At 37.0% G+C, this 19,739-nt stretch overlaps 1 protein-coding gene across 1 annotated transcript in view; it reads left to right on the plus strand.

Annotated features, from left to right (window-relative positions):
- Positions 1-19,739, plus strand: part of rps6kc1 (ribosomal protein S6 kinase B1) — a 98,400-nt gene that overhangs the window by 38,064 nt on the left and 40,597 nt on the right. Inside the window, exons 10-11 of the mRNA XM_088908796.1 lie at positions 6,614-6,661; positions 10,140-10,272. Of these exons, the coding sequence (XP_088764922.1) occupies positions 6,614-6,661; positions 10,140-10,272 (181 nt within the window). The remainder of the gene's footprint in view (positions 1-6,613; positions 6,662-10,139; positions 10,273-19,739) is intronic.

Here is a 19,739-nt window from a genome sequence, read left to right on the forward strand (position 1 = left end):
TGCTATTTTCTTTTTAACCTATTGCCATTCTGCGTGTATTAAATTTAGGGATTTTTAAAGATTTTTTTTTACAAATGTGGTATTGATAGTAGAAATAATAAATTCCTTTATTGTAAGTTTGTTAATGCCACTTTTTTCACCTTCAGGCTGGGATATTTGTTCTGCCATCTGTCTCCTTTCCTTTCTCAAGGGATATTCTTGATGTTACATGTCAGTCTGCAGCTTCGTGTTAAAATAATTTGAACTAAATATTTTCACCCTCTTCAAAACGCAATGTCGGGAAGTGCTTTCTTGTACAGTCCCTAGAAGTAACAGAACACCCCCAGAAAAATGTTGAAGGTGAGATAACCCTATAACTATGAAAACAATTCCCATTGGATCAATACGATTGCTTTGTAACTCAAGTATCCAGTCCAGTAAAGACTGTACTAGTGATTTTACAGCATCTGTAAAAGCAATCTGCTGTTCTGCTTTTTAAGTTGCCTGTGAAAGATGCCCAGAGCGATTGCACTGAGTACTGTGCACTGTCCACACTCCTCGTCTTCCCCGCCTGTGCAGCACACCCCGTTGCTCCAATTTTAGCTGCTGGTGTCTCTGGCGACCTTGGTGATTCTGTGTGAGGGAACTCTGAAGGGTCACCAGGTTTTCTTCTGGTGGCTGGCAGGTACCCGCCTCTGGGCCTGCAGTTTGCCTTCTGCTGACTTCTGCGGGACTCCTTCATTCTGTTCACTCAGGGCTTTGATGCATATGTTCTGAAGGTGGCCACTGTGACTTTGGACTGCAGCAGATGGCAGACCTTCAGGCTTCCACTGGCCAAACTGGTGTTCATTTCCTAACTTCATGTTTGATGAAGACTCAGCAGTGCAGAAGAGCGTCTTCTGCTAGGAAGGAACAGACAGATGAAATTAACCGGTGCAGTGCTGGATTTAACTCGGGCCGCTGAGTTAGTCCCCAGCCACTTAAGGCACCAGCAGATGCTCAGGCCTTTAGGCTGGCCCACCAAGACTGGCCTTTTGGGTTGTTATTGTTGAAGCAATTTGGGAGCAATAGATTAGATTAACAAATTAGTGAGTGACAGATTAGTGATTTATGACTCTACAGTTAAGAGAATATGAAGCAGCCCATGAAGATTTCCTTGCTGTTCATCATATTACTTGTAGTAGCAGAGGTACTGTAGCAATGTTTTGTTTATTTTCATATTGAATAACAGACGAGTTGTTTATTGTGCATAACGAGTCATGTTTAGTTTATAATAGCAGTGGCAAGAATGGAAATATTGTATTAATTGATTTTATTCAATTTATTTTTATCGAATAAAAATCAGTTTCCAACTTCTTTCAATATTTTGAAGATTTTCACAATACTTGTGATATAGCAATTGAGAAGGTATTTTGATGGGGCATTTAAAGACTGCCTATTCATATACTTTATCTGATAGAAACTAGGAGCAGTTTCAAATTAAAGTTAATTGCTTCATCATACAGTAGCTTTCTTGTTATGAGTTGTCATCGTTGTTGGCAGCACAGGGCATATCACCTAAAATTACTGATTTTGACATGCCCTGTGCAAGAAATAGAAATTATAGAAATGATCTCAGATGGCCATTTATACAGTATATCTATATCCAAGTTATTTGTGTTTGTCAAAGAATGTTTGAGAAAGCTTAGCCTGAATGTTCCTTATTTTTAAATATACATTTGTATTGATAATTACAGAACTGACAAAGTATTTTTATGACAGAAGGGGTCCAAAAACAAATTTAGGCACATTTATATTTCCCAGCTTGGTTGCCATTCTCAGTTTGGAACAAAGTGTATTTTTGAAGGTTTTCGTTTTGCTTTTTGTGGGTTGGGGAACAAATACACTTAAAGTATGACATAGATGATCACAGGTTATTCTTATTGATTTATTGTAGATAAATAACTTCACAGTAAATCATTTAGACTGTGATATCAAAGAATGGCAACATTAACTTGCCATTCCTAGAGAGGTAATTGAAATAAATACATGGAAGACAGACACAGAAGAAAAGAGAAAAAGGAAGGGGGAGCATCATTCTCTTCCTCCAAGGCTTGAGCCAAGTCACAGATGCTTGTTCTTATCAGTCTTGGAACTGGCTAGGTCATTTGGGCATTATGTGGAAGAGAGCATGCTATTCTGTTTATTTAAATTTAGGAAATTCTGATGTCCTTTATTGTGAAATCCTTAGTGTTAAAACATTCTCTACTACAGTATATTAATGATGCATTGAGAGAATAGGGAAAAGGAAGATTTAGTCTTGCGTAGGACTCGGTTTGTTCCCCCTTTCACATGTTTTAAGTATTTTGTTGTGTTCTTGGATTAAAGGCATAGAATCCCCAATTTTCTAGTTTCTACTAAGACTCTAGATCCCATTGATTGTACATTGTGCTTACATTGTAACCATTGCATAGTTGTGTTATTGTTAATATTAATGTTTGCTTGTTTTGTCTACGTTTCGGCCTAAATATTTACTGAATATTTACGGCTGAACTGGAGAATAAAATAAAATGGTTTTATGTAATATCCGATTCTTTCCTCCCCTCCTGCTCTTTTGTAACAATATAGTAAGATAATCGTAGACTGAATTATTTTTTACCTCTAAACTCCCTTTTACTTATGCATTCTCTTCTTTAGCTGAAGCAGAATCACTATACGCAGTTGTGAGTTGGTCTGTCGTTCGTTATTTTAATTTATTTTAAGTACTTCAGTAGCATGGAATGAAGCAAAACCATTTAGAGGAAGGTTTCAGGACCAGGTAGAAGTGATGAGATTTAATCAGGACAAGTGTAATGTGTTCTGCCAGTTTGTCCTTGAAATGAAAGGGAGAATAAAAGACTTTGGTGATTCCTTCAGGGATTGTGTCTCCTTCATGCCTTAAAATGGCAAGGAAGTTTTTCTCTCTCTCCTAGGTAATTACAGACATTCTCAAACATGCTTGCAGGTACTAGCCAGCTGTACTGACTGCATTAACTGTGGTATCAGATGACTTGGCAGGGGAGGCAGACACGTTTTTCTTAAAGTTCCTCCTTGCCGGCCTGCAAGAGATAACTAAATGGGATTGTCAAACAGATGGAAAGCTTTCACTGGCCTGATGTTTGTGTTCTAATTATATTAGTGCCGGCCCTGCTTGGCTCGTCAATGAATGTTTATCCAGGGGCCGATTTATAATCATTTAGCCAACACCTGTTTGGGAAAAAACAGGGGTCAGGGGCCATGCTAGAAAAAAAGACAGTCACATATGTTCTGTACTATAGTGTCTCTTTGTGAGGAACCGCTCCATGAGGGGAAAATTAAAGAATTTCTAATGTTTCAGTGTAGTGTGAGGATGACACGAACTTTGCCGTTGCTGGTTGATTCCATAGGATAAAAACCTCAATCTTTTACTAATAGAGGTATCACCCCTCTATTAGTTTTGTACTTTGCTTGAGACCAAAAAGGAAATGTTAAAACATTTCAGAACCCAGTTTAAATCTGTACTTTAAAATCATATGCAACTGGTTATGTTTATGCTACAAATTGCTGTTTTATTGAAGACTCAGTAGTGTTTCATGCTTTAAAAGTGGGTATTGATTTTTATTTTCTTAAATTGCCTTATTTTTTGTCCTCATTTCTGTAAACTGAGGTGTTTTTCATTTTGTGGTGTTTTTATCTACCTTTGTGTATTAGAATTAAAATAGTGTCAGCTTCATGGAGACAGAATGTGATTTTATCATATAGTAAAGGGTTTTGGAAGTATGGAACAACTTACCCAGTCAATACCCTGGCTTCTTTAAAGAACCGTGGCTGAGATCCTTGAATCAGTTAGCTGCCAACTGCCAAGCAGGCTGGGTGGGCCGCATGACTTCCTCTCATTTGTAAGTTTTCTTATATTCTATTAGAATATAGATATAGTGGTATTCATCTACTGCAAATATTGTATCTTCATAAAAGACTGTGCAAAGTCTGAAAAAGTTGTGAATCCCCACTATCATTATTGGAATTGATAACCCTGATTTGGTTTCATTAAAACCAAACCACATATTTACTGTTTCAGTATGTTTTGAGATGCTGTGGTGTGTGAAGTAGAAAAAATGAATTAAGAATCGGCGTATTACCTAGCACAGTTAAGGGGGTAATGAGAAACCGATGATTGCATCGTGGGTAACAGACAAGGACTGAGTTTGGGCAGCCTTGTGCTATATAATGGTCAGAAATGTTGTGTGTCGAAACACATCATGCTATGGTCCAAAGAGAGGACCTTAGAAAAAGACTAGTTAATTCTCATCAGTCTGTAGAGGATTACAAAATTTGTTTTAAATTTTTGGGGGGCTGCATCCATACATTATCAGATAGTCTACCGATGAAGCATATTCAGGATCTGGATGACTCTACTCAGATCCTGCCGAGATCTCCTCAAGAGCAGCCTGGGGATTTATCCAGAAAATCTCAGAGTACCCCAAGAGCACCTGGACAATCCCCAAGTCTACGGGAAAAATGTTCTCTAGACTGATGAGTCAAGTGGTTATAAATATTTTGCTTAAAAGCAAACAAAATACTTTTAAACACCAATTTAATTCTATACTTTTTAAATCATATGTAACTGGTTAGTTTTACACCAAGTAAAATGTTTTTCACGAAATTGAATTGAGTGCAAGGCAAACTTTGGGAAGGTAAAAATTGTTTTGGGGATGACAAAATTCAATTTTTAAATACTGTTTGCTAAAAGCACGTTTCACATCCAAACATTCATCTTTCAGACATCATTGACATCACCTTTCAAGAAGAGGGTGCATCTGTCTTTATATTTTACTGCGATAAGAGTGGACAGCCTCCAACAGCGCCTCCTGTGGGCAGTTCTTTTTTCTTTTTATTGTAGACCTCTAGGTTTTTACTTGAGTACTGTGGTGGCTTCCAGCAACTGAAAGGTCAAAATCTAAATACATCCGTTTGAAGCAGCCCTGCTGCTGTGCCTGTAGCATCAAGAACGCAGGAAGGGGATTTTTCTTAAGATACAGAAGCTGACATTGATGATGAAAGAAGTTATTTGCTTTTGTTGATCTGATCTGGGCTTCTTCAGTGGAAAAAATTACTGAATGACCTCCTGAGCAACATGGTTAAAGGTAACAAGACCATGAACTGTAAAATGTAAAAAAAAGAAAACTTTTATATTTCAGATCTTCACAATGTCCATGTTTCACTTTTTAGAGCTCATGATTACTTTTGTAAAATGGCACAAATATTCTACATGAGCACGTTAGTATTTTTACATTTGAACATAATAACAAAATGCTAAACCGGTATTTTTATTAATTTACATATACCATATTATCGGTTTAGGCGACAACCTTATTAAGGGAGTTTTTGTATTTGCAAGTGATAGGTCTGATGCCTTGTAGTATTATGCTCTTCAATTGAGCTACCTCAATTTCTGGTTTGAGCTGTGATTTGAGCCGAGAGCTAATTAAAGATGGGCTCAAAATCAAATGAAGTGTTCGATAATTGGTAAGGGATGTGGTGATTAGGTCAGTTGTTTTCAGCATATTTTAAATAGTGGCTTGCTAGACAGTCTTCATTTTTAGCCAAATGAAAATTCTAGTATGCTTCCTTAGGTTCATAAGGTGTATTAAAGCCTTGTGATGTTTCCATGAGATAAATTACACATTTGGATGAGATTTTCAAAATCTAGAAATAAAATAACAACAAAAATACATCAAAAAGATGTATTTAACAATCTTTAATTTAACATGTATAGTAAGACTTAGGAGAGATAAACATTTTAAAATTGTATTTTGGTTTCAAAGTTGTTACTTCAACATTAACTGTGTAACAGTGAAATTGATGATGTTTTGTAAGGTTTTGGTCTGTTCTCTTGATGTCTGACAAATCTACAGAGCAGCACTTTAAGAACAGCTTACTGCATTTTGGAGTTCTGTCATCTAATTCATAGTGTAGTGCACATGTATTAAATCATCTTGCTCTTTGTTTATGGAATTTTACACATAAATTAATTGAATGCTTATTTTGTCAGAGCATGTTTAATTAAACTTAAATATTTAATATTTCTTGGATATGCTTAAGGCTCTTAAGGTTCATTTTGTGAATATTAAGGATGTTTAACTTCTTTCTAGTTAGGTTGGCATGATGGAATTAAATGTTGGTATATACTGTTTGGCATTCTGCAGTCTATGTAGTTTTTGAACATTGCTATCACTAAGTGTCCCTCTGACTTTGTTATACATGCCAAAGTGTTTATTTTCTATATCTTCAGTGAATTACGTCTGTTGTATTAAAGGTGTTTAACGTTTTTGTTCCTCTTGACGTTTTGAGAGTTTTCAGTGAAAGTGGGGTTTGACTTCACATGTGCAGAAGAAACTGTTCGTTCTGCAGCACAACTGTATGTCTACTCCAGACCACATAAATAACATTTCAAATGCATCAATCTTAAGTTTATGCTTTACATTTTATTGACTTGCATTGTTTATTTGTGATTTCAAAATGATAAACCTTTCATTTTGTGTTCTCCTTACCCCTTTGTGTAAATGTACTGAGCTACATAGTCGAGCACTTAGGGACTGTGCTGTTTGCTTTCTCATGACTCTTTTTTTATCTTCAGGTGCTGCTGGTTATAGATAAAAGGACACAGGAGACATTCATTTTGAAAGTAAGTGACAGAAACGGTGACTGTTGTATATATAAATCACTGGTGCAAATAAAATTTTCATACAGTACAAAATTTGTTCCCTTCCAATGACATCCCTTTTTGTGCTTTACAAATGATGTGTTATGTGTTTATATGAGTGAATGTTTAACTTCTTTTATAGATGAAAAAAGTTAAATGTTAGCACAAATCTCAAAGAAAAATCAAAGCCTAAAATGCACATGCACTATGTTTATGTGCTTAAGTATTCACACCTTTTACTAAGGCAAGCATAAATAAATTCAGATGCTCCAAATTACTTTGACAAATCACATAATAAGTTGAGTGGCCTCTGTCAGTGTGAGGACAGAATAAATACACCAGTCCCTTAATCAAGTAGTGAATTTCTACCATGAAGACTAAGGCACTTTAAAATCAAATCATCGATAAAATTGTAGAAAGGTGTAGGTCAGGAGAGGGGTATAAAAATCTAAAAGCCACTGAACTTCCTGTTGTGCATCAAGAAGTGGAAGATGGAAGTGGATGGCTTATCATGCCATCCTGGCATTGCCTAGATCTGAATTCCTCTCCAGGTGCTTCGAGTTAGGTAAGGATGAAACTATATGCAACTGTGTTACATACCGTTGTTAGTTAGATATGGAACTCAAAGACTAATGGTGACTTTGAAAGAGCTATAGAGTTCATGGCTGAAATGAGAGGAAGTCGTGATATCCCAGTTGCTCCATAAAGCTGGCCTATAAGAGAGGCAGACCTTTGCAAATCCTGCATGATATTTGCAATAAAACATTTATTTGATTATGCAAATGTGGCAACCGGTTTTGATGGTCAAATGAGACAAAATTGTAATATTTTGGTGTAAATGCAAACTTTGTCTGGTGCAGATCCAACACTGCATCACCCAGTTAGCACCACCCCTACTGTCAAGCTGGGTAGTGATAGAATTATGTTATGGGGTTCGTTCTCATCAGCAGACACTGGGAAGCTTGTCAAGATCAAGGGAAAATAGATGGAACAAAATATAGGCAAATCTTAGAGAAACACCTCATTCAGTCTACTAAAGACCAAAAATGGAAAGAAAAAATATTTTGTACAAAACAATGACCCAAATCTGAGAGATCTCAATCTGATACACAATCTTTGGTAAGACTTGACAATTGCTGTCCACCAATTTGTTAGAGATTGAGCAAGTTTGCATGGAAGAATAGATGAAAACTTCACCATCCAATTTCCATGCAGTCCAAAGTGAATAGAGACTTATACCAAAAAAACCTCTCAAACTGTAATTGTTGACAAACATTTTTCTACAAAGTACTGTCTCAGGGGGTGAATAGTTATGCCATTAACATTTTAGGTTTATTATTTTTATTTGCAGTTTTTCCTGACATTTAACTTTTTCACCCATGAAAAGCGTTCAGTTTTAGCATTCAGATTTTGATTACAGTTGTTTACTTTTAATTAAAATTGCATACCCATTTGTAATTGAACTAAATGAGAGATTATTGGAAGGGAGCGAATACTTTTGCATGACACTCTAAATGTGATGCAAAGATAATGGGTGAGAAAATGGATAAAATGTTTGTAATTATATGTAACAGCAGCTAAACATATTGACTTTTTTATATTTTTTATTAATTTTAATAGAGAGATGTGTGATGCTGGGAACAGAATTGTGGTCAATGTAATTTTTAAAATATTTTTAAATGGTTGTAAATTTGTGGAATGAATCTTGCAAAAATGAAAATTATGTAAGGTTCTCTTTTTTTTTTCCCTTTAAAAATTAAACCCAGTACTTTTTTTAATTTCCTTTTCTTCACAGCTTTAAAGTCCCTCAGTATGATAAAGCATTTAGTCTTATCACTCCATTCATACCAAAGCATGTCATGGGAAACCTGGTTCCAGAGGTTCAAACCTCCGGACTGCTCAGCTGAGACAGGCTTCTCAACATGGCCAAAACTCTAAAACATGCTTGGCTTGCCTTGCACATACTGTAGCGGGCTACCTCTGCTTATCCCTGCTCCCATCCTGTCCGTTTACATTTGAAATCTGTGCTTCCTTAACCCTGAATTAAGATGCCAGATTTTTCATATCTTTTTCACAAGTAAGATGTGCAGTATATGTGCAACACACATTTTATGGATTTAAGTTACCCACATTGCTGTTAATGTTACTAATAAACCATGTGAATTAAAATTTCTGATGCCTTTAAGGTTAGCTTGTTGAAACGGGTAGTTTATTTCATTGGAAACAATAATGACATTGAAATTGTCTGCAAAATTCAAAATGTCATGTGATGTGCAAGACCTAAGTAAAATATGCCGTATGTTTAGTGGCACATTGGTTTATTTTTCTGATATAAAGCTGTATGTATTATATGTAAATGAAGATGTGTCTATGCACAATATATACACATTTTGTATGTGTGGCATTTAATAATGTATTTTAAAATAATAAACAGGGAATTGTTTTTCAAAGATTAGTTGTATTTGGCATAATATAAAATCATGATTTTGTCTGTGACAGCCTTACTTCGAAATAATCTGCATTGCCAGTACTGTTACTCAGAGTGCACACTGCCTTTAATTTGTGATCGGTCCCTCTGATTAGAATACATTTGTAAAAAGGCTTGGTTCCATCTTCCTCCATTTGTTACTTAACATCCAAAGTATAGTGATAGACTTTTCTTTGAGACATTTTTCTTCTCCTTAACGAAATTGGGTTTAAACAAAGAGAAATAGCATGTGTCATCCGAGTTCTTTTTCTTTTTATTGAACAGCCTATTCAAACATAATCACTGTAGTGTTCCATGAAAATTATATCAGGACTGCAAAAAAATAAAATACTTAGCACCGCTTAAAATATTGTGGTAAAATGGCAGAAATCAGTTATAAAAAGGATTCGAATTAGCCTGTTAAATGAGTACATCACTTCTTGATGTACATCATTTAGAGACTGAAATAATACATTTGCACAACTGCATGCATGGATTGGTGTTTGTGTTCGGCGCAGATGTAGTGTAGGTTATGTACAGAATAGCAATAACCAGCACATCTCATGATAAAGTCATACGGATGCCCTTTTCCCCCTCTCGCTAGAGCAGTAGTTAAAACAATAAAACTGTGACCTTTAATGGCCTTGGATCTTCCTCTCCTTAAACTTTGCAATTTAACAAGGTCTTTGTGCAGAAAGGTCGCAGGAAAATAACAGCAAGTGCCATCCTGATGACTTAGTTTGAGAAATACTCTAATAAAAACATTGACCCATGTAATTGATTTTAATGGCAGCTTTGTGCCATCTTCTGTACGCTGGATACCCGCCAGATGCCATCAGCAGGGCCTCGGGGGACTGGGGGCATGGTGCAGCAGATGAGTGGTTTCTCTGAAGTCGAGAGTAACAAGAATAGATTAGTTTGGTTGATAAACACAGAGCGCAGCATGCACCAAAGGCAACTGAGGGTACAACTGACCTTTTTGTTCTCTGTCAGGGTCTGAGGAAAAGTAGCGAGTGCAGCAGGAACAAAAAGACCATCATCCCCCGCTGTGTGCCCAACATGGTGCGTCTGCACAAGTACATCATCTCTGAGGATTCCATTTTCCTTGTACTGCAGCACGCAGAAGGTCTGTCAGTTGTTTTAAGCACTGTTTTATTTTTTTTATCCTATTATTCCATGGTCGTTAGGGGTTGTTTGATCCGGTGGGGTTTAGTTACACCTCTGTTATTGAAGGAATAGGGACTGACTTTTATTTATTGGCTTCTCTCCTGATACTTCCGGAATCTTGGCAGCTTTTAGCCAAAGGGAATGGCAGCCTACCTTGAAATGTGCTCCTGTTTTAAGTGTTTCATACTGCTTTTTTAATTTATTATTGTTTTTTGTTCCATTACACCTGGTAAACTTACTAAAACGCACTTAAATACATACAGGGCAAATGAAGGGTAAAAGCTGTAGGAGTATGTCAAAATGCTGCAGTTAAAGGTACCGATGATTTATTTTAAATCTGGTAAATGACTTATGATAAATTAGGCCTTGGAAGTGGAAAAAGTGTTAAAATCCTGAACTATTTATACTTTCTAAAAACTGTCATTTTGCTCAGTTCTAGTTGTTAACGTAAACAGTTTCAAAGTGATATTAGCTGGCAGCATGATGGAAATCTAGGGCATTAAGATTCTAAAAATTGTCTTTTGGTTTTGTTTTTCCCCATATAAGCATGTAGAGTAATGCAGCAGTGCCTCACGCTAAACAGAAACACGTAATAGAAGACTAGAGCCGTATGACAGTGGAAAGTGGAAGTGGTCCTAGGTTGTGACTTTAAATACTCGTTTCATAGATGGAAGCACAGATCCACTCCTGGCATTTTACCCTTCCTCTGAGGGTAACCCTAGGTAACCATAGTGTTTAATGGGGCTAGGGCAGCAACAGAAAGGTTTTCATTAACCACTGCCTGGCAGTTGAGAACCTTCATCACAAAACTTCATCAGTGAATGGAGGGCATTTTCCCAGCTCAAACAATACCGGTTGACTCAGTGACCTAGCATTGTCTTATTTTTTTCTTCTCTTCTATCTCTTTAAAAGATATTTTGTATTTTAAGTTTGAAAGTGCCGTTTTTAAATTGCCCCCATTGTTAATTATGCGCCCGATGTTCATTTACTTAGAATAAACCAATAAGTATGGAACCTTTAATACCCAACTGATAAATGAACGTGTTTGTGCCACACTGGAAAATAACAGCTGGCCTCATTACAGAACCTTACAGTCTTTTCTTGCATGTGAGGCGCTGGATTAAGGTTTCAGTGAGTGCAAGCAGAACAATACCCTTTGCGGTGAAACTGTGCTTAATTGTTTTAATTTACTGCATCAACAGCACAGAGGCAATAGGGGGGAAAAACAATGCCAGGCTATCTGACAGAAGTGGTTTCTTTCTGCAGAAGTGCTGCAGTGTTATTTCAGTTTTCCTTATTCCAGGCTAATGGCTCTTTATTGCTGCCCTTCACACAGCCAGATGTTGCAGAAGAATGCATTGTGTCACAGGTCATTATTTTCTACAGCAGGTGATGCTGCAGGTCATTATTAGCAACAACACATGGGGTTCTTATTATCTGCTGTGAGAACGAGTGTGTATTTCAACACCCTAATTAGAAGTCAGGTATGTGTTGATAAGATTTCTTGCAAGAATACCTACACTGTGCTGTGCAGTGATTCATCTGGAAGATGGAATCAAGGGCATAAAAGCCCTGGCACAAGCAAAATGGTGATCTGATCCTTTCTTCTCCGTTAGAATCCCTGCACGTTAACACGCGAGTGGAACGTCAGTATCTTGCATTATTTTCCACGTGCAGATCAGTGTAACTTAAAAGTTTTTTCAAAACTAGTTAAAAATAAAAACACAAGTGTGGACGATAGATAGAGTATATTTGCATGTACATATTGCAAACGGGAACCATAAGGTTTTAAAACTGAGATTAAGAATGCTGTGTGTAAATTAGCCTCCCTGATGTCTGTGGGGTTGGATTTCGGAGAGTGTAGGGGCTTTAAGGCTGGATTTGTGATCACCAAAGCAACTCCAAATGGAGGAATGTAAAGTAGACACGGATCTAAGGAACCTAGAATACTGGGCACTGGTAAATCATTGGAATGAGGAATGGCTTATTCCAGGCTGAGCCATTTACTAACCTAGCTCAGGAGGTTACTAGTCAAGGTAATCCCAGATTACATGTCATGTTTTAGCTCTCAAGCAAGATAAGAATGATTTTATTTTCGTCACTCCCAGGTGGTTGATTTAGGAAATCAGGTGAGAAAACTTTTGGTAATTTTTTTTTATCTAACTCTTGTACAATTTTTGCCATTTTCCATTCTTTACCTGGATACATTTTGGACACAACTGGAAAAAGTAACTGTTTGTGTAAAAGTTTATTACAATGCAAAATAATTTATTTTACTTGCTGCTTGAGCTTATACAAAATTTAAAAAATAGCTCTTAGTCTGTTTCAGTAGGCTCTCAAAAATTACACTTTAATATAAAATCCAAACTCCCATTGCATTTAGGCTTTTTGAAACAGCACCAGTGTACAACTGGCATGCTGTAGTACTGCTGATTTAGGATAAGTCGACCAAGGTTTTCTGGGATTTAGATGAAACAGAGACCACTGTGATTTGACTGGGCACTTTCATACCTACAGTATCATCACCAAGAGAAAATGTCACTCCTTCAGTCAGTTCTACCACAGTCACAGTAGTTTATTTGTATCTATTTGTAGTTTATATTGCATATCAAATAGATCAGCAGCTGTTCTTCAAGGAACCTGGAGTTTGGGCATCAACCACCACATTGGGATACTTATTCCAGATACCCACAGCTCTTAAGAACTTTTTTGTGTCCCTAGTCTTAAAATTATTCCCTTTTAATTTCCAGTTGTATTCAGGTATAACTTTCATGCTTAACCCACTGAAGCTCAGCAGTGTGAGCCTGGTCAGTACCTGGATGGGAGACCTCCTGGGAAAACCTAAGGTTGCTGCTGGAAGAGGCGTTAGTGGGGCCAGCAGGGGGCGCTCGCCCTGAAGTCTGTGTGGGTCCTAATGCCCCAGTATAGTGACGGGGACACTATACTGTAAAAAGGCATCGTCGGATGTGACATAAAATCAAGGTCCTGACTCTCTGTGGTCGTTAAAAATCCCAGGGTATTTCTCAAAAAGAGTAGGGGTGTTACCCAGGTGTCCTTGTCAAATTTACCATTGGCCCTTACCGATCATGTCCTCCTAATAATCCCCATTTATGAATTGGTTTAGTCTCTATGTTCTCCTCTTTACTAATAGCTGATGTATGGTGAGTGTACTGTGCGCACTATGGCTGCTGTCGCATCATCCAGCTGCTCATTGGTGGTGGTGGAGGGGAGTTCCCATTACCTGTAAAGCACTTTGAGTTTAGCATACAGAAAAGTGCTGTATAAGTGTAAGCAATTATATAGGAATTATGTGTTATGAATTTGTTCCCTGGGTTGGTCCTATCTATACTACACTTGAGAATTTTATATACCTTGACCACTAAATAAAAGCCTTAAATCTACTACATACTGTACAACAATCTCATAAAACCAGGAATCATTCTTTGTACTCTTTAATGACTACTTTGTCATTAAAAGTCCTATGCCACTGTGCGTAAAAAGTAAGGGTGTTAGCTCCAGTGTCCTTACTTAATTGAGCCCCGGCTTGCACCAATCTGGCCTATTTAATTTTCTCCCTTAATTCAGTTGGTGAAGCATTTTATTCTGTATTATCTGTGAGAAGTGGGCCTCCTGACGTGCTGCATGTTACCGATGTAGATGATGCTATACAGTCCTGGATGAAGTGGGTTAGATTAAAGCAATTTCTGTGTGTGGTAAAATGTGCAGTATAAATGTAAGGAACTTGGTAAGTACATAGAACCGTTTTCATTAATACTCCCTTATATGCATAGCTTCCTGCAGCTCATAATCACCTGTCTGTACAGTATACTTAAGGTTTGGAGTTTTCTTAAGCAGATCATTTTCTAGATTTTCATTTGTAATTGCTTTTCAGAATGTTTGAGCATTAGTTTTTCGCTTGGAAGTTGTGTGTTACAATGTTTAAAGGTAAAATAAATGCTGATTTAAACTTGATTTGAGGCAGTTAGGCCACGAAATGTGTTACTTTGGAAAGGGTGTGGAGACATTCTGTAGGCACTGTAGTTTTAGTATGATTTCAAAGCAGCTAATATGACTTGAATGCCTACTCTGGGCAGGGCCTTACTCCAGTCAGTCTTAAAATGCAATTATATACAGTAGGTATGCAAACAATATGTACTGTGTATGTATTTTTTCAAAGGCAGCTGCAAGGCATTTTAAGAAGTAGGCTTAAGATTAGATTTGGGTGTGAGGTTATTTAGATTTTATTCATATTATTTTAGAATATTAAGAGGGATTCCAACAAGGGACAAAATATTCTTTGCTAACACAAGGGATTGCCTGTAGCTGGTATAGGCATAACTTGATGTTTAAAGACTAAAACTAGTGAGAGGGTCAGCAAAATTATTTTGTCTTTATACTGTCTTCAATATACAGTTTGATATTTCTTTCTTCCTTGATTTACTGTTTGGGAATAAGATCCGTTGAATTGAAGAAAGGGGTTTAAGAATTATAATTAAGATACTGGTCTGGTGACTACACTTGTAATAATATTTAATAATAGAGTCATTTTAATGCAAGTCAATACAGCTAAGGCAAAAAAAAAACATGTTTAAGAATCCTGAGCTGAATACCAAAATAATCAAAGAAATTAGACTTAATAGATTTACATAGTTATGTACACAATATTAATTCAACTATTATCATAGAGTGATTTTGGAACACAACTGATGCATGAAAATAATGTATAGTGCACAAGCCCTATTTTGTTAAATTGCATTAATGATTATTTGCATATGACTGCATAAGTATTAAAGGTTTAGGGTGTCTTAATGAAAGCAAGTGCTAATAGCTTTTGACTGATAGAATGCAATACAGTAAGAAGATTAAATTGAAATTTAAAGTTATGCCTGTATGTACCAGGTTGGTATTTTAATAGATTTGTCTCATTGTGATAAGCTAAAGACACATCAGAACAGAGTCTGACTGCTGTATTAGGCTTCACAGCTACAGTACCATCACATTTACATAAAGCTGCATTTCTTAATTACGTGCATTTTGATTATTCTCTATGTCATACATAATATTAAGTGTGAATTAACACTTTTTTTTCTCAAACTTTGAAAGCAATTAAATTTTCTCCTTTTGTAGTGCTTGTCCTTTATCTGGCTGTTGAATGTTTAATTTCTACACTGCTATTCCAGTAAAACAATCGTGAAGCCAGTCCTAAAGAACTGAGTTTGAGGCAAACCCTTCCACTTGATCCAGCAAGGGTCACAGGGGAGCTGGAGCCTACCCGGCAAGAAACGGCTGCAAGACAGGATACACCCTGGACAGAATGCCAGTCCATTACAGGGCACACACAGACAAACAGGGTGGTGCGGTGGCTCTGTGGCTAAGGATCTGCGCCTGTGGCTGGAAGGTTGCCGGTTCAAATTCCGCAGCCGGCAGAGGAATCCTACTCCGTTCTGCCCCTGAGCAAGGCCCTTAACCGAACTGCTCCAGGGGCGCCATATAAATGGCTGACCCTGCACTCTGCCCCCAAGCTTCTCTCTCCCTGTCTGTGTGCCTGTGTGTCTCATGGAGAGCAAGCTGGGGTATGCGAAAAGACAAATTCCTAATGCAAGAAATTGTATATGGCCAATAAAGTGATCTAAAAAATAAAATCAAACCAGGGCCAATTTTTCCCAGAAGCCAGTTAATCTACAGATGCAGCCATTCAAAGTGTGCGTCACAGACACGTACCGCAGGTGACGTCGCTCAGTATGACGCAAGATGACGCGTGGCACCGCAGTAAGTGATTGGTTGACCGACAGGGGCACTCGTGGTCCGTTGGTCTGTCGTAGAAAGACTTACAGTAAAAACGTCTTTGCTGTGCCCGTTGTAGATATTGAATTTACCAATGAAGGGAAATCTTAGTAGCTGAGCATAAAAAGAATAGGAGCATACTGTAACGCGTGTGAAGGCCATAAACGATATTAATTTTGGAACATAAACATACAGTATATAGCTGGTCTTGGTACTTTAAAGAAAAAAATACACACCAGTATTCCATTTCTCCCTAAACATTTTAAGCTTTGAAGTCTTTAACTAACGTGATACCGGAGTCAACAAGCATACTTTTAGAATTTGATTAAAAGGGAATATAATATGGAATCGCGTATCTAAGGAATTTAATAATGGTATTCGTGTGCTGCGACAGGGCTGTGTAGGGCTGTTTCGCCTGCCTGTTCATGCGAGCTGTGTTGTAGCCGACTGGTCTAGGTGCGTGCCTAGCAACTGGTAGGTTGTGTGTTCAAATCCAGCTGGTACCGGACTTTTCTTTTAACAAACATTTCTTCGAAAAAATAGAATAGCGATATTATGGACAATCAATTGACTTTTATATTTCAAAATATCGCAACATGATCGATATTTGCGATATTTTGAACATATCTTCCCTTCTGACAGCGGTTCCTCCTTCTATTGTGTGTGTGTGTGCAACAGAGTAAATTTTTATAGAGAAATGGAGGCTGGACAGTATGCGTTACAATATAAACATTTATATTGATTTAAATCGTGTTCTGATTTAAATCGCAAACGCGTGTTTAATTATGTGTTTTTTAATCATAATCAGGCTAATGCATTTCTACATTTTCTGTATGAACCAGCTTAGAGGTTCATACAGAAAGACAGCTTGTGTTTAAATTGAGTGTAAGGTAATTTATGCTTCTAAAGTCATGGTCAGCATTTATTATCGTACTGTGCTGTAAACTTTTTCTGTGCCTAGTCACATTATTTTATAGCGTTTTTATTGCGTTATTAAATCTGGTGGCGCTGTGTGTTACAGTAGTTTCGTGACTCCCATGTCACATGGTCTGTGATTGAATCCCATAGAACTATGACTTTATTTTTTAACAAACATTTCTTTGAAAAAAATGAAACGTTTCCCTTGGTCAGAGATTAAATAAAACCTCACTCGCACCAAACAAATTTATATTTCTAAATATCACAAAATACGTTCATTGTCTTCCAATCGAGTCGAGTTGACATTGGAAGCCTGCCACACCCGGACTCTTAAACCAACGCATTAGCACGTCAAAGCCCATCGAGGGTATTGAGCCAGTATTGGCTTTAGTATTCCCCCCCTCTCCCCTCAATTCAATTCAATTCAAGGTGTTTTATTTGCATGACAGATGGGTACAAGCAGTGTTGGGTATGTATATTGTAACGCTTACGGCAGACAGGCACTGTGTAAGAGCCGGCGCACCAGAGCAGCGCACCGAGGGAGCGTCTGCATTTCTAACTTAGTTTTTAAAATTAGTCAAGCAATATGAAGCATCCCCTTTTACTTTGTGCCTGAGCATAAAAAGAATAGGAGCATACTGCAACGCGTGTGAAGTCCATAAACGATATTAATTTTGGAACTTAAACATACAGTATATGGCTGGTATCGGTACTTTAAAGAAAACATACACACCAGTATTCCATTTCTCCCTAAACATTTTAAGCATCGAAGTCTTTAACTACCGCGATACCGGAGTCAACAAGCATACTTTTAGAATTTGATTAAAAGGGAATATAATATGGAATCGCGTATCTCAAGAAATTAATAACGATATAATTATATTCATGTTGCAAAAGAACTGCAACGGACATAAAAACTCCCTTGCTTTTAATAGAGCGTTCCATAATTTCTAACTACGAAAATGGCAGGTGAAAGGATTTGTAAACATATTTTGTTAAAGCAAGTCAGTTTTTTCCGCAACACATAAAAGACATTTTTCCAAGAAAGTTTAGCCTTTGTCACTAATGAAATCACTAAATAAAGACATAAATATAGAAATCTTAAGATTTGTTTTATTTAATGTTGGTAGCAGGATGAACTGTCAGAGTGTATATTTTGTCGCAGAGTTGCTGCAAGATGTTAACAGTGAAAAAGGTATTTAGAAATGAGTTATTTCAAGATGAAAATTTTCAGAATAATTGCAAATCTAGCAGGATAGAGAAAGCACAGAAAACTGGCAGTTAGATTGATCAGATTAGTATGAAAAGTCATTTAGCAAAGGGAATTAGAAGAGTGACAAACTAGTATACTTTAGATCTTTTTTTTCTGAACCAGGGACAATCTGATCATGTTTCCCTATAACAATAATAAAAAACTTTATTTGATATATCACCATTAAAGGTGGCATCTCAAAGCAATACAGTAGATGTAAAAACAGATAAAAGGACCACAGATTACAAAGTAAATGCATATAAGAAAGACAAGCAGGTAGAGGTGCTACCAAAATTAGAAAATGAAGCAGATACAGACACTAAGTCTTCTGAAAAGAAAGGTTCTGAGGTTAGATTTAAACTGGCCCTGGTGTGTGTGTGTGTTTGTGTCTGTCCTGTGATGGACTGGCGCTATGTCCAGGGTGTATTCTGCCTTGTGTCCGTCGCTTCATTCATGTGCATCCAACACACAGTTCAACGCTAGCAACTACACAAAATCTAAAATATGAGCTCTACTTGCCACTTACAGTACCAACAGTACCAGCTAACTTTAGTAGTGACATTTTCATGGATCTTTTTAACAATAAAATTTACAACATCAGACTTCAGACACAATTAAACAGGCCTCAAAAAAGTCTGGTACAAACATTTTCAGCATGGAATAAACCGTTACTTTAATGGTATAAACCTTAAATGGATTCATATTCTCAATAAGATTTGGTGCTCAGTAACATGACTTAGAAAATGACAGAAGACATGCGTATCATGCTTATCCTTCTATTTTTCATAATCGTAAACTCCTTAAGGCAGTTACATTTTCTCTGTTCTGACCTGGAGTTACAGAGAAATTTAAATTCTAATAAGAGATTTGTAATGAGGAAAGTCATACCAATCACTCATACAGTACCAGGATTTGCAATTACAATACAAATACTTTCTTTCTGTATGTGTTTATTTTGCAGTTTGAGTCTATGGCATTCCTTTGGGGGTCTATACTCCAAGGCATGACTTTTTTATGTATAAACATCAGTATTTACTGCTATTAATTACTGTACGATTTATAGTTGAAATCTGAGCCTAGATATTAAGTTAGATATAAAGTTAAAATCTCGACAAAGCAATGTAGGAAATACAGAGAAAATAAATCCTTTCTGACATCTAAAATCAGTTTCGATCAAGGTCTCTAAAACGAACAAGAAAAAGAAGATTTTCGGAGGGCAATTACGCTGTGTTTATATAGAATAGGTGATTTATGAGCAATCTAATTTCTTGTTCGTTTAAAACAGTGAAATGTCAGCTGTAAAAGATCGCACCAGAAACAGCACTCTCTCTGCCTGTCATAGACGTTCAGGAAAGGCTGAATGAAGTCATGTCAAGTACAATAATTCGGAGATCAATAATACCAGTTGTAGGACAGTATATAAGGAGGATAAGGATTTTGAAGTTGACTCGAAATCTGATAGGTAACCAGTG

This window comes from Atractosteus spatula, chromosome 2, assembly GCF_055471065.1.
Source record: "Atractosteus spatula isolate fAtrSpa1 chromosome 2, fAtrSpa1.hap1, whole genome shotgun sequence".
NCBI classification, from domain to species: Eukaryota; Metazoa; Chordata; class Actinopteri; order Semionotiformes; family Lepisosteidae; genus Atractosteus; species Atractosteus spatula.